Source organism: Chiloscyllium plagiosum, chromosome 23 (assembly GCF_004010195.1).
Source record: "Chiloscyllium plagiosum isolate BGI_BamShark_2017 chromosome 23, ASM401019v2, whole genome shotgun sequence".
In the NCBI taxonomy this organism is placed as follows: Eukaryota; Metazoa; Chordata; class Chondrichthyes; order Orectolobiformes; family Hemiscylliidae; genus Chiloscyllium; species Chiloscyllium plagiosum.
In genome coordinates this window covers 57420865-57436204 of record NC_057732.1, presented here as the reverse complement: position 1 = coordinate 57436204, position 15340 = coordinate 57420865, and the positions used below count along the sequence as shown (strand labels likewise).

At 42.1% G+C, this 15340-nt stretch overlaps 1 protein-coding gene across 3 annotated transcripts in view; it reads left to right on the top strand.

The window, feature by feature from the left end:
- Positions 1-15340, top strand: part of LOC122561888 (integrin alpha-E-like) — a 354449-nt gene that overhangs the window by 81722 nt on the left and 257387 nt on the right. For all 3 annotated transcript variants that reach the window (XR_006315137.1, XM_043714220.1, XM_043714221.1), the window contains 2 exons: positions 4361-4435; positions 7325-7399. Coding sequence is in view for 2 of the 3 variants with exons in the window: in XM_043714220.1 (XP_043570155.1) it covers positions 4361-4435; positions 7325-7399 (150 nt within the window). In the remaining variant the exon portion in view is untranslated. The remainder of the gene's footprint in view (positions 1-4360; positions 4436-7324; positions 7400-15340) is intronic.

The following is a 15340-nucleotide window of genomic DNA, read 5'->3' as shown; positions in this document are numbered from 1 at the left end:
TGGAAAGCAGATTCTGGATCAGTGGTGCTGGAATAGCACAGCAATTCAGGCAGCATCCGGGGACAGGCAAAATCGACGTTTCGGGCAAAAGCCCTTCATCAGGAATAAAGGCAGAGAGCCTGAAGCGTGGAGAGATAAGCTAGAGGAGGGTGGGGGTGGGGAGAGAGTGGCATAGAGTACAATAGGTCAGTGGGGAAGGAGATGAAGGTGATGGGTCAGGGAGGAGAGGGTGGAGTGGATAGGTGGAAAAGGAGCTGGGCAGGTCGGACAAGTCCGGACAGGTCAGGGGATCGAGTTTCTGGAGGTTAGAAGCTAGGATGAGGTGGGGGAAGGGGAAATGAGGAATCTGTTGAAATCCACATTGATGCCCTGGGGTTGAAGTGTTCTGAGGCGGAAGATGAGGCGTTCTTCTTCCAGGCGTCTGGTGGTGAGGGAGCGGCGGTGGAGGAGGCCCAGCACCTCCATATCCTCGGCAGAGTGGGAGGGGGAGTTGAAATGTTGAGCCACTGGGCGATTTGGTTGATTGATGCGGGTGTCTCAGAGATGTTCCCTAAAGCGCTCTGCTAGGAGGCGCCCAATCTCCCCAAAGTAGAGGTGACCGCATCAGGAGCAACGGATACAATAGATGATATTAGTGGATGTGCAGGTAAAACTTTGATGGATGTGGAAGGCTCCTTTAGGGCCTTGGATGGAGGTGAGGGAGGAGGTGTGGGCACAGGTTTTACAGTTCCTGCGGTGGCAGGGGAAAGTGCCAGGATGGGAGGGTGGGTCGTAGAACAATATAGCACAGGAATAAGCCCCTCAGCACACCAAGACTGCACCAACACATGATGCCTTTGGAAACGAAAAGCCAGTCCAGATCCCTCTATTCCATGTCTATTCATATATTTGTCAAGATACCTCTTAAACATTGCTTTTGTATCCACCTCCACAACTCCTCTGGCAGCGCATTCCAAACACTTGCAAAAAAAACTTGCCTCTCACTTCTCCTTTCAGCTTTCTCCATTTTACCTTAAACCTCTACAATTGATATTTCTACTCTGGGTAAAAGACTGTTCACTCCATCCATACCTCTGTAATTTTGTAAACTTTGATCAGGTTGCCCCTCAGCCTTCAATGTTCTGGTGAAACCACACCAAGGTTGTCCAATCTCTCCTCACAGCTAATACCCTCCAAACCAGGCAACATCCCGGTAAACCATCTCTATATCCTCTCCAAAGCCTCCACATCATTCTTGTCAAGTGACAATCAGAACTGTACACAATATTCCAAATGTAGCCTAACTAAGGTTCTTTACAGGTGTAACATGACTTGCCAATTGTCATACTCTATGCCCCAATTGATGAATACAGCCATGCTGTATGCTTTCTTGACCACCTTATCTACTTGTATTGCCACCTTGTGGACCCCTTCATCAGGAATGAGGCTGGGATCCTCCGGGGTAAAGAGACAAATGGGAGGGGATGGGCTTGAAGCAGATGTGGTTGTGAGAAGAAGAGAGATCAGGTCCTTCTCCACCCTTTCACCCAAATTCCTCTCCATTGCACCTGCCACAGCACTCCAGTATGTTTGAAGCCTACCACAAGACCAGAGACAATGGGTAAGAGTGCTCGTACAAACATTGCACTCGGGACATGTTGAAGACATCCTGGTTTAAATTTTGACAATCAGTCTGGAGTCAAGTGGACCCTGTGGAGGATCTTCAACTATAAAGCATGGGTCCTATTGCAAATTGATATCTTTCTTGTGTATTCCCAAATATCATCCCATGCCTCGGAGGAGATTTTAACACTTAGCTTTGTCTCCCACACACTGCAAAGTCAATTGAACTCATCTGAGGGGGCACCCCCCAATTGATGATATAAAGTGCTGGCAGAAAGTATACTCTTAGCACTGAGCATCCTCTCCTCTATATCAGATTTGTATGGATCAGTCAAAAGTGTAGTCTGTTTTTGAATAAAATATCAAACTTGAAAAAACAAAAGATGTCCCTGTTAGATAGCTCGTATTTCTGTGATTGAAGGACATCATTGTGTCTTCCTCAAATAAATTGCCCATGAAAGACACACCTCTAGCAGACTAACATTTGAATCCTGAATTTTTCATCCCCGGTTGAAGACTCCACATACTCACAATAGGTGCAAAAGAAGGTATTTTGCCAATATTGCTTTCCCTCTGCTGAATTGTCCTCCATGCTTTAACAGTATTGATAACTATTGGGTTATGGCAATATTCCCTAACTGTCCTCATTTTGTCCAAAAACAGCAAGCTATTAAGGGGAAACCTTGCCTGGGAGGCTTTGATATCTAACTATATTGAAAGAGGGTCCCCACAAGCCCAATCACTCACGTAGGATAAAAGCGAGCTTAGTTGGTAGCTTTTAATGTCCAGAAGGTTCATTTCCCTCCAATCTGTGAGGCAGTTGCAGTTTAGCTAATTTAATGAGATGCCGCTTACGATGCCAAATAAAGGAGCTGAACCAGCCATTCAGTCTCCTGAATGTTTGCTTATTGAAAATCAGGGGGAGCATCCGTATAGGGTATAGCAAACGGGGGAGAATATTCATCTTAATAAGCGCTATCCGACCCAACCACGAGACCGGAAGTGCCTCCCATCTGAACAGCTGATCCAGAACTGGAGTAATGAATATGCCCAAATACACAAAGCACCCCTGTGACCACTTAAATGGGAATCAATATTCGCCCTAAATACCTAGCACTTTCATAAGACCACCATAGGCATAGCCTCTGATTTTGCAAAATTAATCTTGTACCCTGAAAAGGCGCCAAATACATGAGGAACTGAAACTGCTGGATTTGACAAAAAAATTAAGACATTGCCTGCACACAATGAACTCATATAATTTTAACCCCACTTCTGGAGCTGATATATTAGGATCCCTACGAATGGCCTCTGCCAATGGTTCAATCCCCAACTTAAAAAGTGGCGAAAGGGGACAGCCCTGCTGGCTACCCCTAAAATATTTAAATTGCTTGATGAATCCTTTTTAAATTGTATTCAGTTTGTACTGCGAGCAAGCATTATGTGAAAATGATAATAGGTAAGGACTAGAGAGTTCTAAGTGTTTGCTACATTTAATTATTCCTTCAGCTGCATTCAATTTTGCTTTGCAATAGGGGTCAGATTTGTGGAAAGGTTTCAATAGATCATTCATTATACTTCAGGGTTCACTAAAAAGCAAGGAGCTATTCAGAGAGAGAGAGAGAGAAGTAGACTGTGATAGGCAGTATTATTTTTAGCTGTACTGCTGGGAAGGCAACTAAATTACACAGGACATTTAGTGGGAAATCAAGACAAATTGAATATCTCCTTGCTTTTACAACTTAGACCAAAGTTCTGAGTTATTGTGTAGATAAATGTTTGGGTCAGAGCTTTGGAAAAATCAGAAGAAATGTGAGAGCTCAGAGGAAGCCATGTGCCATTTAAAGTTCAGTATAGCTGAGGTTGGTGGTTGAATAGCCTTCAAACATATTTGTTTGATGCAACTGAATAAAATTGAAGCTCAAGGCAAAACCCAACCTAGCTGTCAGTGCCAAGCTGGAGTTGAATCTGCTTAAGTACGGGCGAGAAGCTTTCACAGTCCATGATGATATGGTTCTTAAGAGGGAATTTTAATGACAGATTAGCAAAAGTGAGACTTGATGACACATCATGTCATTAATATCTGGGGAGAATTTCTGAGAAATATGTGACATCTGTGATGATCATGAGATGGCATGGTGGCTCAGTGGTTAGCACTGCTGCCTCACAGCACCAGTATCCCAGGTTCGATTCCAGCCTCGGGCGACTGTCTGTGTGGAATTTGCACATTCTCCCCATGTCTGGGTGCTCTGGTTTCCTCCCACAGTCCAAAGATGTGCAGGTCAGGTGAATTGGTTATGCTAAATTGCCCATAGTGTTAGTCAAAGGGAAATGGGTCTGGGTGGGTTACTCTGCGGAGGGTCGCTGTGGACTTGTTGGGCCTGTTCCACATTATAGGCAATCTAATCTAATCTAATCATATTTGTAATTTGATACGGGCTGTGAAGTGTTTAATTTTTTTGAATAAAATACCTAACTTGAAAAAAAACAGAGGTCCTTGTTAGATATCTCGTATTTTCATGCTAACTGATCGAAGGACAGTTAGCCCTGCTGGCTGCCCCTAAATAGTCCCTAAATTCTAGTGAGAAAAGAAAACTAGTAGCTTGCTGTAGTTGAAGAGCTGGTGCTGAATTAGGTTCTGTTGTCAAATAGTTTCCTGATCAGCTATGACTTTAAACTTCTACTTTGATATGTTGTTAAACTTTTGATTAATGTTATGGAAATAAATAAGAAAATAATCGATCTGATTTCATTGCAGTGAAATTCAGTACTGGGGATAACAGCAGCAACAATAACAACAACAACAAGTTGGAAAAACATGAAGATTTCACAGGTAAACGTGTCAGGTTATTTCCTAGATATCAATAAATTTGTAATGAGGAGTGAAGAATTGGGTAACTGTTTTTCTTGTGTACAGCATCCCCTCAGACCTTTTAGCCAGGTGATCAGTGATTTTGGCAGCCTATTAAATCCAGCCAATACATCATCATTAAACATTATCACATCTAAACAAGGAGCAAGTACTGAATCCAAAGTTACGTATTCATCCATCTTCAAACATTTGCATTCTCCACCAAATATTTTCTGGTTGTTAATAAACACATGTTTTGTATCTGAATCTCTGGGGAGTCAGTGAAGCCAATGATTTGCTTATCCTTCCTGACAAAACACAGGTTATAACATTGATATTAATGTCACTACTCCCACCATAGAAGGGGATCAGGCAATGGGTGGGAAGCTCATCTCTGGTTCTTTAATCTTAACAATACTGATCATTATATTCTCATGGGACAAACTACCTGTGTATCATTTGTACCTATTTTGTTCAGAGAAGATGGACAGATGAATATAATTATATTTAACTATCTACCTCTCCTGTACATAACAAGAGATTGGTTTTTAATTTTCTTCTTTACTTTTAAAAAATAGGCAAGGATTTGTTTCACTGAACCCAATTTGTGAAGTCCAATTTAAAATGACTCAGATCAAATTCTATAGGGATAAAATAAAGTAAGTTTTAATAATGCAATCAAAACCCAGAGGAAAATCATGAGGGACATGTGTAGGGTAAATAAGACAAGATCTTTTTCTTGGGTTTGTGAAGTTCAGAACTAGAGGGCATAGGTTTAGGGTGAGGGGGAAAAAATATAAAAGATACCTAAGGGGCAACTTTTTCACGTAGAGGGTGTTGCGTGTATGGAATGGGCTGCCAGAGGAAGTGGTGGAGGCTAGTACAATTGCAACATTTAAAAGGCATCTGGATGAGTATATGATTAGGAAGGGTTTGGAGGGATATGGGCTGGGTGCTGGCAGGTGGGACGAGATTGGATTAGGATGTCTGGTAGGCATGGACAAGTTGGACCGATGGGTCTGTTTCCGTGCTGTACATCTCTATGACATTATGTACATTCACAAACATATGCATTTAACAAAGAAACAAAAGAGAAAGGAAAGAAATTAAAAATTTTAAAATGACTTAAACCAAAGATATAAGTAGCTTATGAGAATTAAAAACTCTAAGTCAGTATGCAGTTGAGGTTCTTTCAGTTGTCTTGCTTACTTGGTTTACTTCACAGGCAGATCACAGATTTCTTTCTGGAATCAGATTTTTGGGGATACATTGAGATCAGATGTAGTCTTAGAGCATGGAACTGTTTGTTCTTCAGATGCTAGAAGTGGATTGATAAACAAAAAGCAAAGCTGTATTTTCAAGCAAACTAGTAGTTTCAATCATGTGAGTGGGTATTAAAGTGAGACACTCATTCAACACTGTGGTTTTGATGCTTCCTTATCAGAAACCATTGTGTTTGCAACAGATAGTAATGTGATTGACTCTTAATTACTGTCTGGGCAATAAATGCTGACCTCACCAGTAATACCAACATCCCATGAATATAAAGGAAAACTGAACACTTTGGATTTTGATTGTCATTTTTGAGGTAAACATCTTGTCCACAAGACCTCCATGTTGGCTTAGGTAAAATGTTCAAATAAAGCAAGGTGTGTTGCAAAGAGTGTCACATTATTGGCAAGAATATGGTGTTGAAGTTAAAGTCAGATCAAACGTGACGATTTTAACTGGCAGAGCAGATTCAAGGGACTTAATGACCTGATCTTGCTTCGAATTCATATGCTTATATTCCATGGGGTGATGAGTTTGTTTTTATCCTGGTAATTGCTGGACATTTCTGGATTTAGTTAACTGTTCATTCCATATTCAATAGTAGCCATTTTAAAATCTGCAAGCATCCATTTTAGAAAAATAATTTAAATAAGATAAAATCAGTTTAAGATCTTTTCACTATCTAAATAATAGTATGTAAAGCAAGTCCAGATACCTGACATTTGTCTTTAGCCAAGCACCCAATTTCCTATCTATACCCTAAACTTCAGCTCCCAGAAGGCACACTGCCTTGGTGATTGACTTACCTCTGCTCACTAAACTATATGTCTATCCCTACACTATAACAATGACATTTCAAAACTATTTCATTAACAGGTGTCCTGTGGACACAAATAGCTTTATAAAAATATAATCAGCCATAATGTAGAATGGGGGAACAAACTTAAAGGGCTACATGATCTACTCATGCTCCTATATTTCTAATTGCAAACTCTGGCTTTTTATCTGACTGTAGAATCACCAATAATTTATGCTTAGCTGTTGTCTAACTTTGTTGGAAAGCATCCAAAATGCTTCATAGAAGATGACAGCATTTTTCAATTGCCACCAGTCTTGCTTCTGAATCAGAAGGCTGTGGATTGAAGCGCTACTCTAGAGACCTTAGCATTAAACTAGTCTGACATTCTTCAGCAATATTGTGGGAGCCTTGCTTTGCCTGAGGTTCCATTTGTTGTATGAGATGCTAATCCATAGTCCTATCTGCTAATCCATAGTCCTATCTGCACTCTCACGTGGATGTAATAGCTCCCACAGTCATTATCTGAAAAGTACAGTGGAGGTCTTCCTGATATCCTGAACCCTCAATCAATGTGCAATACAAAAATGTTTTTGCTTGGTTGTTTGCGACTTCTTGTTTTGTGCACATTTTCTATTGCATTTCTTGCAGTCCAATCGTCAATCTGGACAACTGAAGTTGAACCACTCAATTTTTGATTCAGAGGTGACAGTGCTGCCATTGATGTAAGGCTGACATGGATAACAAGCATGCAAACTTGAGCTGAAGACTCTGATGGTTATACTTATTTCTTGTTGTTTCAGGAAAAATCAAACTAATTACTACCAACAGCAAGAAGAAGAATAACAACACCACCAAGAAAGACAATGAATTCCCAGGTAATTTGACCACTACATGACTCATGTATTGTCTGTCAACAGATCAAAAGAAATTCCAGACTCTCTGGGCCAGTTATTGTTGTATAAAGAATAGTGTACAGTCAGCATGTTTTTTTTTAAACAGGCATCTTAAAAGAAGGAAAAGTAAAGTGAGAGTTGATCCTCCAGAGAGGATGGAAAACTAGTAGAAAATAATAAGGAAATAGTGGATGAAATGAAGAAATATCTTGCTCTGTCTTCACTATAGAGGATTCAAAAAGCAGCCGAATAATAACTGTAAATCAGGAAGTGGAAGAGAAAGAGGAACTTGGTGAAATTCTAATTACCAGCGAAGCAGGATATGGGCATTGCTGACTAGGCCAACATTTCTTGCTCACCTATAATTAGCCAGAGAGCAGTTAAGAGTCACCCACATTGCTATGGGTCTAGATTCACATGTAGGTCAGACAAGGTAAGGACAGAATTTCCTTCCTTAAAGGACATTAATGTACCAGGTAGATTTTTCCAAGAATTATCAATGGATTCATGGTCAACATTACACTGTTAATTTCAGATTTTTATTGAATTCAAATTCCACCACCTGCCGTGAGAAGTTCCCAATATATTACCTAGGTTTCTGGAGTAGTAATACAGCGATAACACCACATGTCCCACCCCCAAACCCCCCTCTCCAGTGGAAAACATCCCAGCCTATTTAGCCCCTCCTTATAACTCAAGCCCTCCATTCCCAGCAACATCCTGGTAAATCTCATCTTCCCCCCTCCCCCCAGCTTAATAATATTCTTCTGATAACAGGAAGGCCAGAACTGGACACAGCTCTCTGAAGAGGCCTCATCAGCATCCTTTACAACTTCAATATAATGTCCCAAATGTTTTACTCAAGATCTGAGCAATGAAGGCAAGCATACTAAACACCTTCTTAACCACCCTATCTATGTGTGATGCAAAGTATAATGTGCCTGAACTCCTAGATCTCTGTTCAACAATACTGCCCAAGGCCCTATTTTTAATTGGATAAGTCTTGTCTTTGCCTGTTTTACCAAAATGCAATACTTTGCATTTACCCAAATTAAACTCCACGTGCCAATCTTTCGCCCATTGACCCAATTAGAGTCATAGAGATATACAGCATGGAAACAGACCCGTCAGTCCAACTTGTCCATGCCAACCAGATATCCTAACCCAATCTAGTCCCACCTGCCAGCACCCGGCCCATATCCCTCCAAACCTTTCCTATTCGTATACCCATCAAGGTGCCTTTTAAATGTTGCAATTGTACTAGCCTCCACCACTTCCTGTACAGCTCATTCCATACACATACCACCCTCTGCGTGAAAAAGTTGCCCCTTAGGTCTCTTTTATATCTTTCCCCTCTTACACTAAACCTATACCCTCTAGTTCTGGATTCCCCCACCCCAGGGAAAAAGCTTTGTCTATTTATCCTATCCATGCCCTAACCTATTCAACCTCTCTTGATAGCTGAAATCCTCCAACCCTGGCAACATCCTTGTAAATCTTTTCTGAACTCTTTCAAGTTTTACAATATCCTTCTGATCGGAATATTCCAACAGTGGTCTAACCAATGTCCTGTACGTCCGCAACATTACCTTCCAATTCCTGTACTCAATATTCTGACCAAACGCCTTCTTCACTATCCTATCTACTTGCAACTCCACTTTCAAGGAGCTATGAACCTGCACTCCAAGGTCTCTTAGTTCAGTAAGTCTCTTAGTCTCTTAGGTCCGCCCTAGGACCTTACCATTAAGTGTATAAGTCCTGCTAAGATTTGCTTTCCCAAAATGTGGCTCCTCGCATTTATCTGAATTAAACTCCATCTGACACTCCTCAGCCTATTGGCCCATCTGATCAAGATACCATTGTAATCTGAGGTAACCTTCTTCACTGTCCACTGCACCTCCAATTTTGGTGTCATCTGCAAACTTACTAACTGTATCTCTTGTGCTCATATCCAAATCATTTATGTAAATGACAAGCAGTAGTGGACCCAACACCAATCCTTGTGGCACTCCATTGGTCACGGGCGTCCAATCTGAAAAACAACCCTCCACCACCACCCTCTGTCTTCTACCTTTGAACCAGTTATGCATCCAAATGGCTAGTTCTCCCTGTATTCCATGAGATCTAACCTTGTTAATCAGTCTCCCATGGGGAACCTTGTCGAACGCCTTACTGAAGTCCATATAGATCACATCTACTGCTCTGCCCTCATCAATCCTCTTTGTTACTTCTTAAAAAAACTCAATCAAGTTTGTGAGACATGATTTCCCATGCATAAAGCCATGTTGACTATCCCTAATCAGTCCTTGCCTTTCCAAATACATGGACATCCTGTCCCTCAGGATTCCCTCCAACAACTTGCCCATCACTGACGTCAGGCTCACTGATCTATAGTTCCCTGGCTTCTCCTTACCACCTTTCTTAACAGTGGCTGCAATCTTTTGGCACCTCACCTGTGACTATTGCTGATACAAATATCTCAGTAAGAGGCCCAGCAATCACTTCCCTAGCTTTCCACAGTGTTCTAGGATATACCTGATCAGGTCTAGGGGATTTATCCACTTTTATGCATTTTCAAGACATCCAGCATTTCCTCCTCTGTAACGTGGACATTTTTCAAGATGTGTCCACTACTTCCCTACATTCTATATCTTCCATGTCCTTTTCCACAGTAAATACTGATGCAAAATATTCGTTTAGTATCTCCCCCATTTTCTGCAGCTTCACACAAAGGCCGCCTTGTTGATCATTGAGGGACCCTATTCTCTCCCTAGTTACTCTTTTGTCCTTAATGTATTTGTAAAAACTCTTTGGATGGTCCTTACCTCTCTTTGTCAAAGTTATCTCATGTCCCCTTTTTTGAGAAAGATCTTTTTGTAAACTTAGAAAACCTTCACTGTCCATTATACCATCAATCTTGGTGTTATGCTTAGTGACCATGCTTTCTATTTTCTCATCTTAATCATTTACATAAATAACAAACCAAAATGGACCCAGCACTGATCCCTGTGGAACACTGTTGGTCACAGGTCTCCAGTTCAAATAAAGGTTGCCTGTTGATGTACGGTACATCAATAGAAGACATTTGGCAAAGACCCACATAGAGTCATAGAGTCATGGAGATGTACAGTACAGAAACAGACACTTCGATCCAACTCATCCATGCTGACCAGATATCCCAACCTAGTCTAGTTCCATTTGTCAGCATCCGGTCCATATCCCTCCAAACGCTTCCTATTCATATACCCATCCAGATACCTTTTAAATGTTGCAATTGTATTATAATATACATATGACACACATGTAAAATGCCTTGGCATTCTCCTTAATCTTACTTGCTAAGGACATTTCATGACTCTTTTTAGCACTCCTAATTCATTATTTAATTTCTTTCCTGCTTCTTTTATGTTCTGCAAGTGTCTTGTCTGCTTTCAGTTTCCTAAACATAGAACATAGAACAGTGCAGCACAGTACAGGCCCTTCAGCCCTTGATGTGGTGCCGAACTTTTATCCTACTCTAAGATCAAACTAATTTAAATACTGTTCTTTTTACTATCATCCATTTGCCTATCCAAGAGTTGCTTAAATGTCCCTAATATATCTGACTCTACTAACACCGCTGACAGTGCATTCCACGCACCCACTACTCTGTGTAAAGAATTGACCTTTGACATCTCTCCTAAACCTTCCTCTAAATACCTTAAAATTATGCCCCCTTGTGATAGCCAATTTTGCCCTGGGAAAAAGTCTGACTATTCGTACTATTATGCCTCTCATCATGTTGTACACCTCTAGTAAGTCGCCTCTCACCTTCCTTCACTCCAATGAGAAAAGCCTTAGCTCCCTCAACCTTTTTTCATCAGCCATAGCCTCCAGTCCAAGCAGCGTCTTAGTAAATCTCCTCTGCACCATCTCTAAAGCTTTCACATCCTTCCTATAATGAGGCAACCAGAACTGAACACAATATTCCAAGTATGGTCTAACCAGGGCTCTAGAGAGTGTAACCTCCTTGCTCTTAACCTGAATCCCCCTGCTAATGAAAGCCAACACACCATTCACCTTCTCAATAACCCTATGAACTTGGTGGCAACTTTGAGGATCTATGGACGTGGACTCCAAGATCTCTCTGTTCCTCGATACTATCAAGAATCCTGCCTTTAACCCTGTATTCTGCATTCATATTTGACCTTCCAAAATGAATGACTTCACACTTTTTCAGGTTGAACTCCATCTGCCACTTATTAGTCCAGTTCTGCATCCTGTCAATGTCCTGTTGCAGCCTGCAATACCCTCCACACTATCCACCATTCTACCAATCTTCGTGTCATCAGCGAACTTACTGACTCACCCTTGCACTTCCTCATCCAAGTCATTTATAAAAGTCACAAAGAGAAGAGGTCCCAGAACAGATCCCTGTAGAACAGCACTGGTCACCGCGCTCCAGTGAATACTTTCCATCTACTACCACCCGCTGTCTTCTAAGGGCCAGCCAGTTCTGTATCCAGACTGCCAGATTTCCCTGTATCCCTTGCCTCCTTACTTCATGAATGAACCTACCATGGGGAACCTTATCAAAGGCCTTGCTAAAATCCATGTATGCCACATCCACTGCTCAATCTTCATCAATGTGTTTTGTCACATCCTCAAATAATTCAGTAAGGCTTGTGAGGCATGACCTGCCCCTCACAAAGCCATGCTATCTCTAATCAAGCTATGGTTTTCCAAAGAATCATAAATCCCGTCCCTCAGAATCCTCTCCAATAATTTGCCCACCACAGACGTAGACTGACTGCTATGAAATTCCAAGGACTATCCCTATTCTCCTTCTTCAACAAAGGAATAACATGTGCCACTCTCCAATCATCTGTTACTGCTCCAGTGGACAGTGAGGACGCAAAGATCATCATGTCCTGTAGTAACCTTGGGTATATCCCTTCTGGTCCGGGGGACTTACCTATCTTCATGGTTTTCAAAATTTTCAGCACATCCTCCTTCTTAAAATCAACCTGTTCAAGCATTTCAGCCTGTTTCACTCTGTCCTCACAAGCAACAAAGTCGCTCTCAGTAGTGAATACTGAAGCAAAATATTCATTAAGCACCTCCCCTACTTCCTCTGACTCCAGGCACAAGTTCCCTCCATTATCCCTGATTGGCCCTACCCTCACCCTGACCTTCCTCTTGTTCTTCACATAAGTGTAGCATGTCTTAGGGTTTTCCTTAATCCTACCTGCTAAAGCTTTTTCATGCCCCCTTTTAGCACTCCTAAGTCCATTCTTCAGTTCCTCCCTGGCTACCTTGTACCCACCAGAGCCCTGTCTGATCCTTGCTTCCACAAACTTACGTAAGCTTCCTTCTTCCCTTGTCACCCAAGGTTCCTTCACCCTACCATCCCTTCCTTGCCTCAGTGGGACAAACCTTTCCAGCACTATCAGCAAGTGCTCCCTAAACAACCTCCACAGTTATATTGTGCATTTTTCTGATAACATCTGTTCCCAATTTAGGTGACGCCGTTCCTGCCTCATAGCATTGTAATTCACCCTCCTCTAATTAAATACTTTCCCATACCATATGCTCCTGTCCCTTGCCATGAATTTAGAAAATGTCAGTTGATACCTACATACTGGTAAAAACAATGACTGCAGATGCTGGAAACCAGATTCTGGAGTAGAGTGGTGCTGGAAAAGCACAGCAGTTCAGGAAGCATCCGAGGAGCAGGAAAATCGACGTTTCGGGCAAAAGCCTTTCATCAGGAATACAGGCAGAGTGCCTGAAGGGTGGAGAGGTAAATGAGAGGAGCACTCTCATTTATTTCTCCACCTTTCAGGCACTCTGCCTGTATTCCTGATGAAGGGATTTTGCCCGAAACGTCAATTTTCCTGCTTCTCGGATGCTGCCTGAACTGCTGTGCTTTTCCAGGACCACTCTGATCCAGAAACCTACATACTGTTTCAAGAAACTGTCCTAGGTTCTGATTTGGATTTTGGTAAGCATAGTTAGGAAAAGAGATGGGGATTTAAGGCAGAAATTCAGGGAGCTAGAGTGGAAGCTTATTGCTAGAAAAAACAGAGTTATTACCTCTGGTTTGTTGCCCATGTCACATGCGAGCGAGGTGAGCAGGAGAGAGAGAAAGGAGGTGAACACATGGCTACAGGGACGGTGAAGGTGGGAGGGTTTCAGATACCTGGATATTTGGGGCTCATTCTGGGGTAGGTGGGACCTCTACAAACAGGATGGTCTACACTTGAACCAGAGGGGTACCAATATCCTAGGAGGGATGTTGCTAATGCAATTTGGGAGGGTTTAAACTAATCCAGCAAGGGGATGGAAACCTAAACTGGAATTCCAGTGTCCAGGAGGTTGAGAGTAGTGAGGTCAGAAATATGGTTTCCAGGTTGCAAGAATGCACTGGCAAGCAGGAAGGAGGTTTGAAGTGTGTCTACTTCAACACCAGGAGCATCTGGAATAAGGTGGGTAAATTTGCAGCGTGGATTGGCACCTGGCACTTCGATGTTGTGGCCATTTTGGATAGAGCAGGGACAGGAATGTTTGTTGCAGGTTCCAGGACTTAGATGTTTCAACAAGAACAGAGGAAATGGGATAAGAGGGGGAGGTGTGGCTTTGTTAGTCAAGGACAGTATTACAGAAGCAGAAAGGACGTTTGAGGACTCGTCTGCTGAGGTAGTATGGGTTGAGGTTAGAAACAGAAAGGAGAAGTCACCCTGTTAGGAGTTTCTTACGGGCCATCGAATAGTTCCAGAGATATAGAGTAAAGGATAGCAAAGATAATTCTGGATAGGAGCCAGAGTGACAGGGCAGTTGTTATGGGGGACTTTAACTTTCCAAATATTGACTGGTAATACTATAGTTTGAGTACTTTAGATGGGACAGTTTTTGTCCACTGTGTGCAGGATGGTTTCCTGACATAGTATATAGACGAGCGAACAAGGGACGAGGCCACATTGGATTTGGTACTGGGTAATGAACCGGGTCAGGTGTTAGATTTGGAGGTAGGTGAGCACTTTGGTGACAGTGACCACAGTTTGGTGATGTTTACTTTCGTGATGGAAAGGGAGAAAATACAGGGCAAGAGTTTTTGCTGGGTAAAAGGCAACTATGATGTGGTTAGGCAAGATTTAGAATGCATTGGATGGGGAAGGAAACTGCAGGGCATGGGCACGCTTCAAATGTGGAGCAAGGAAGAACAACCATGTGTCTTTGATATGTAGTAAGGGATCCATGGTTTACTAAAAAAGCTGAATCTCTTGTTAAGAGGAAGAAGACGGCTTATGTTAGGATGAGGCTCAGTTAGGGCCCTTGCAAGTTACAAGTTAACCAGGAAAGACCTAAAGAGAGAGCTAAAAAGAGCCTGGAGGAGACATGAGAAGTTGTTGTTAGGTAGGATCAAAGGAAAACCCTAAAGCTTCCCATAGGTATGTCAGGAGTAAAAGAATGATGAGAGAAAGATTGGGACCAGTCAAGGATAGTAGTGGGAAGTTGTGTGTGAAGTCTGAGGAAATAGTGGAAATGCTTAATGAATATTTTTCATTAGCATTTACACTGTAAAAAGACAATATTGTTGAGGAGAATACTGAAATCTCGGCTACCAGGGATTGACATTCGCAAGGAGGAGGTGTTAGCAATTCTGGAAAGTGTGAAAATAAATAAGCCCCTTGGGCTGGGTGTGATTTATCCTAGGATTCTCTGGGAAGTCAGGGAGGAGATTGCAGAGCCTTTAGCTTTGATCTTCATGTTGTTATTGCCTACTGAAGTAGTGCTGAAAATGTGTTGCTGGAAAAGCGCAGCAGGTCAGGCAGCATCCAGGGAACAGGAGAATCGACGTTTCGGGCATAAGCCCTTCTTCAGGAATGAGGAACGTTTGTCCAGCAGGCTAAGATAAAAGGTAGGGAGGAGGGACTTGGGGGA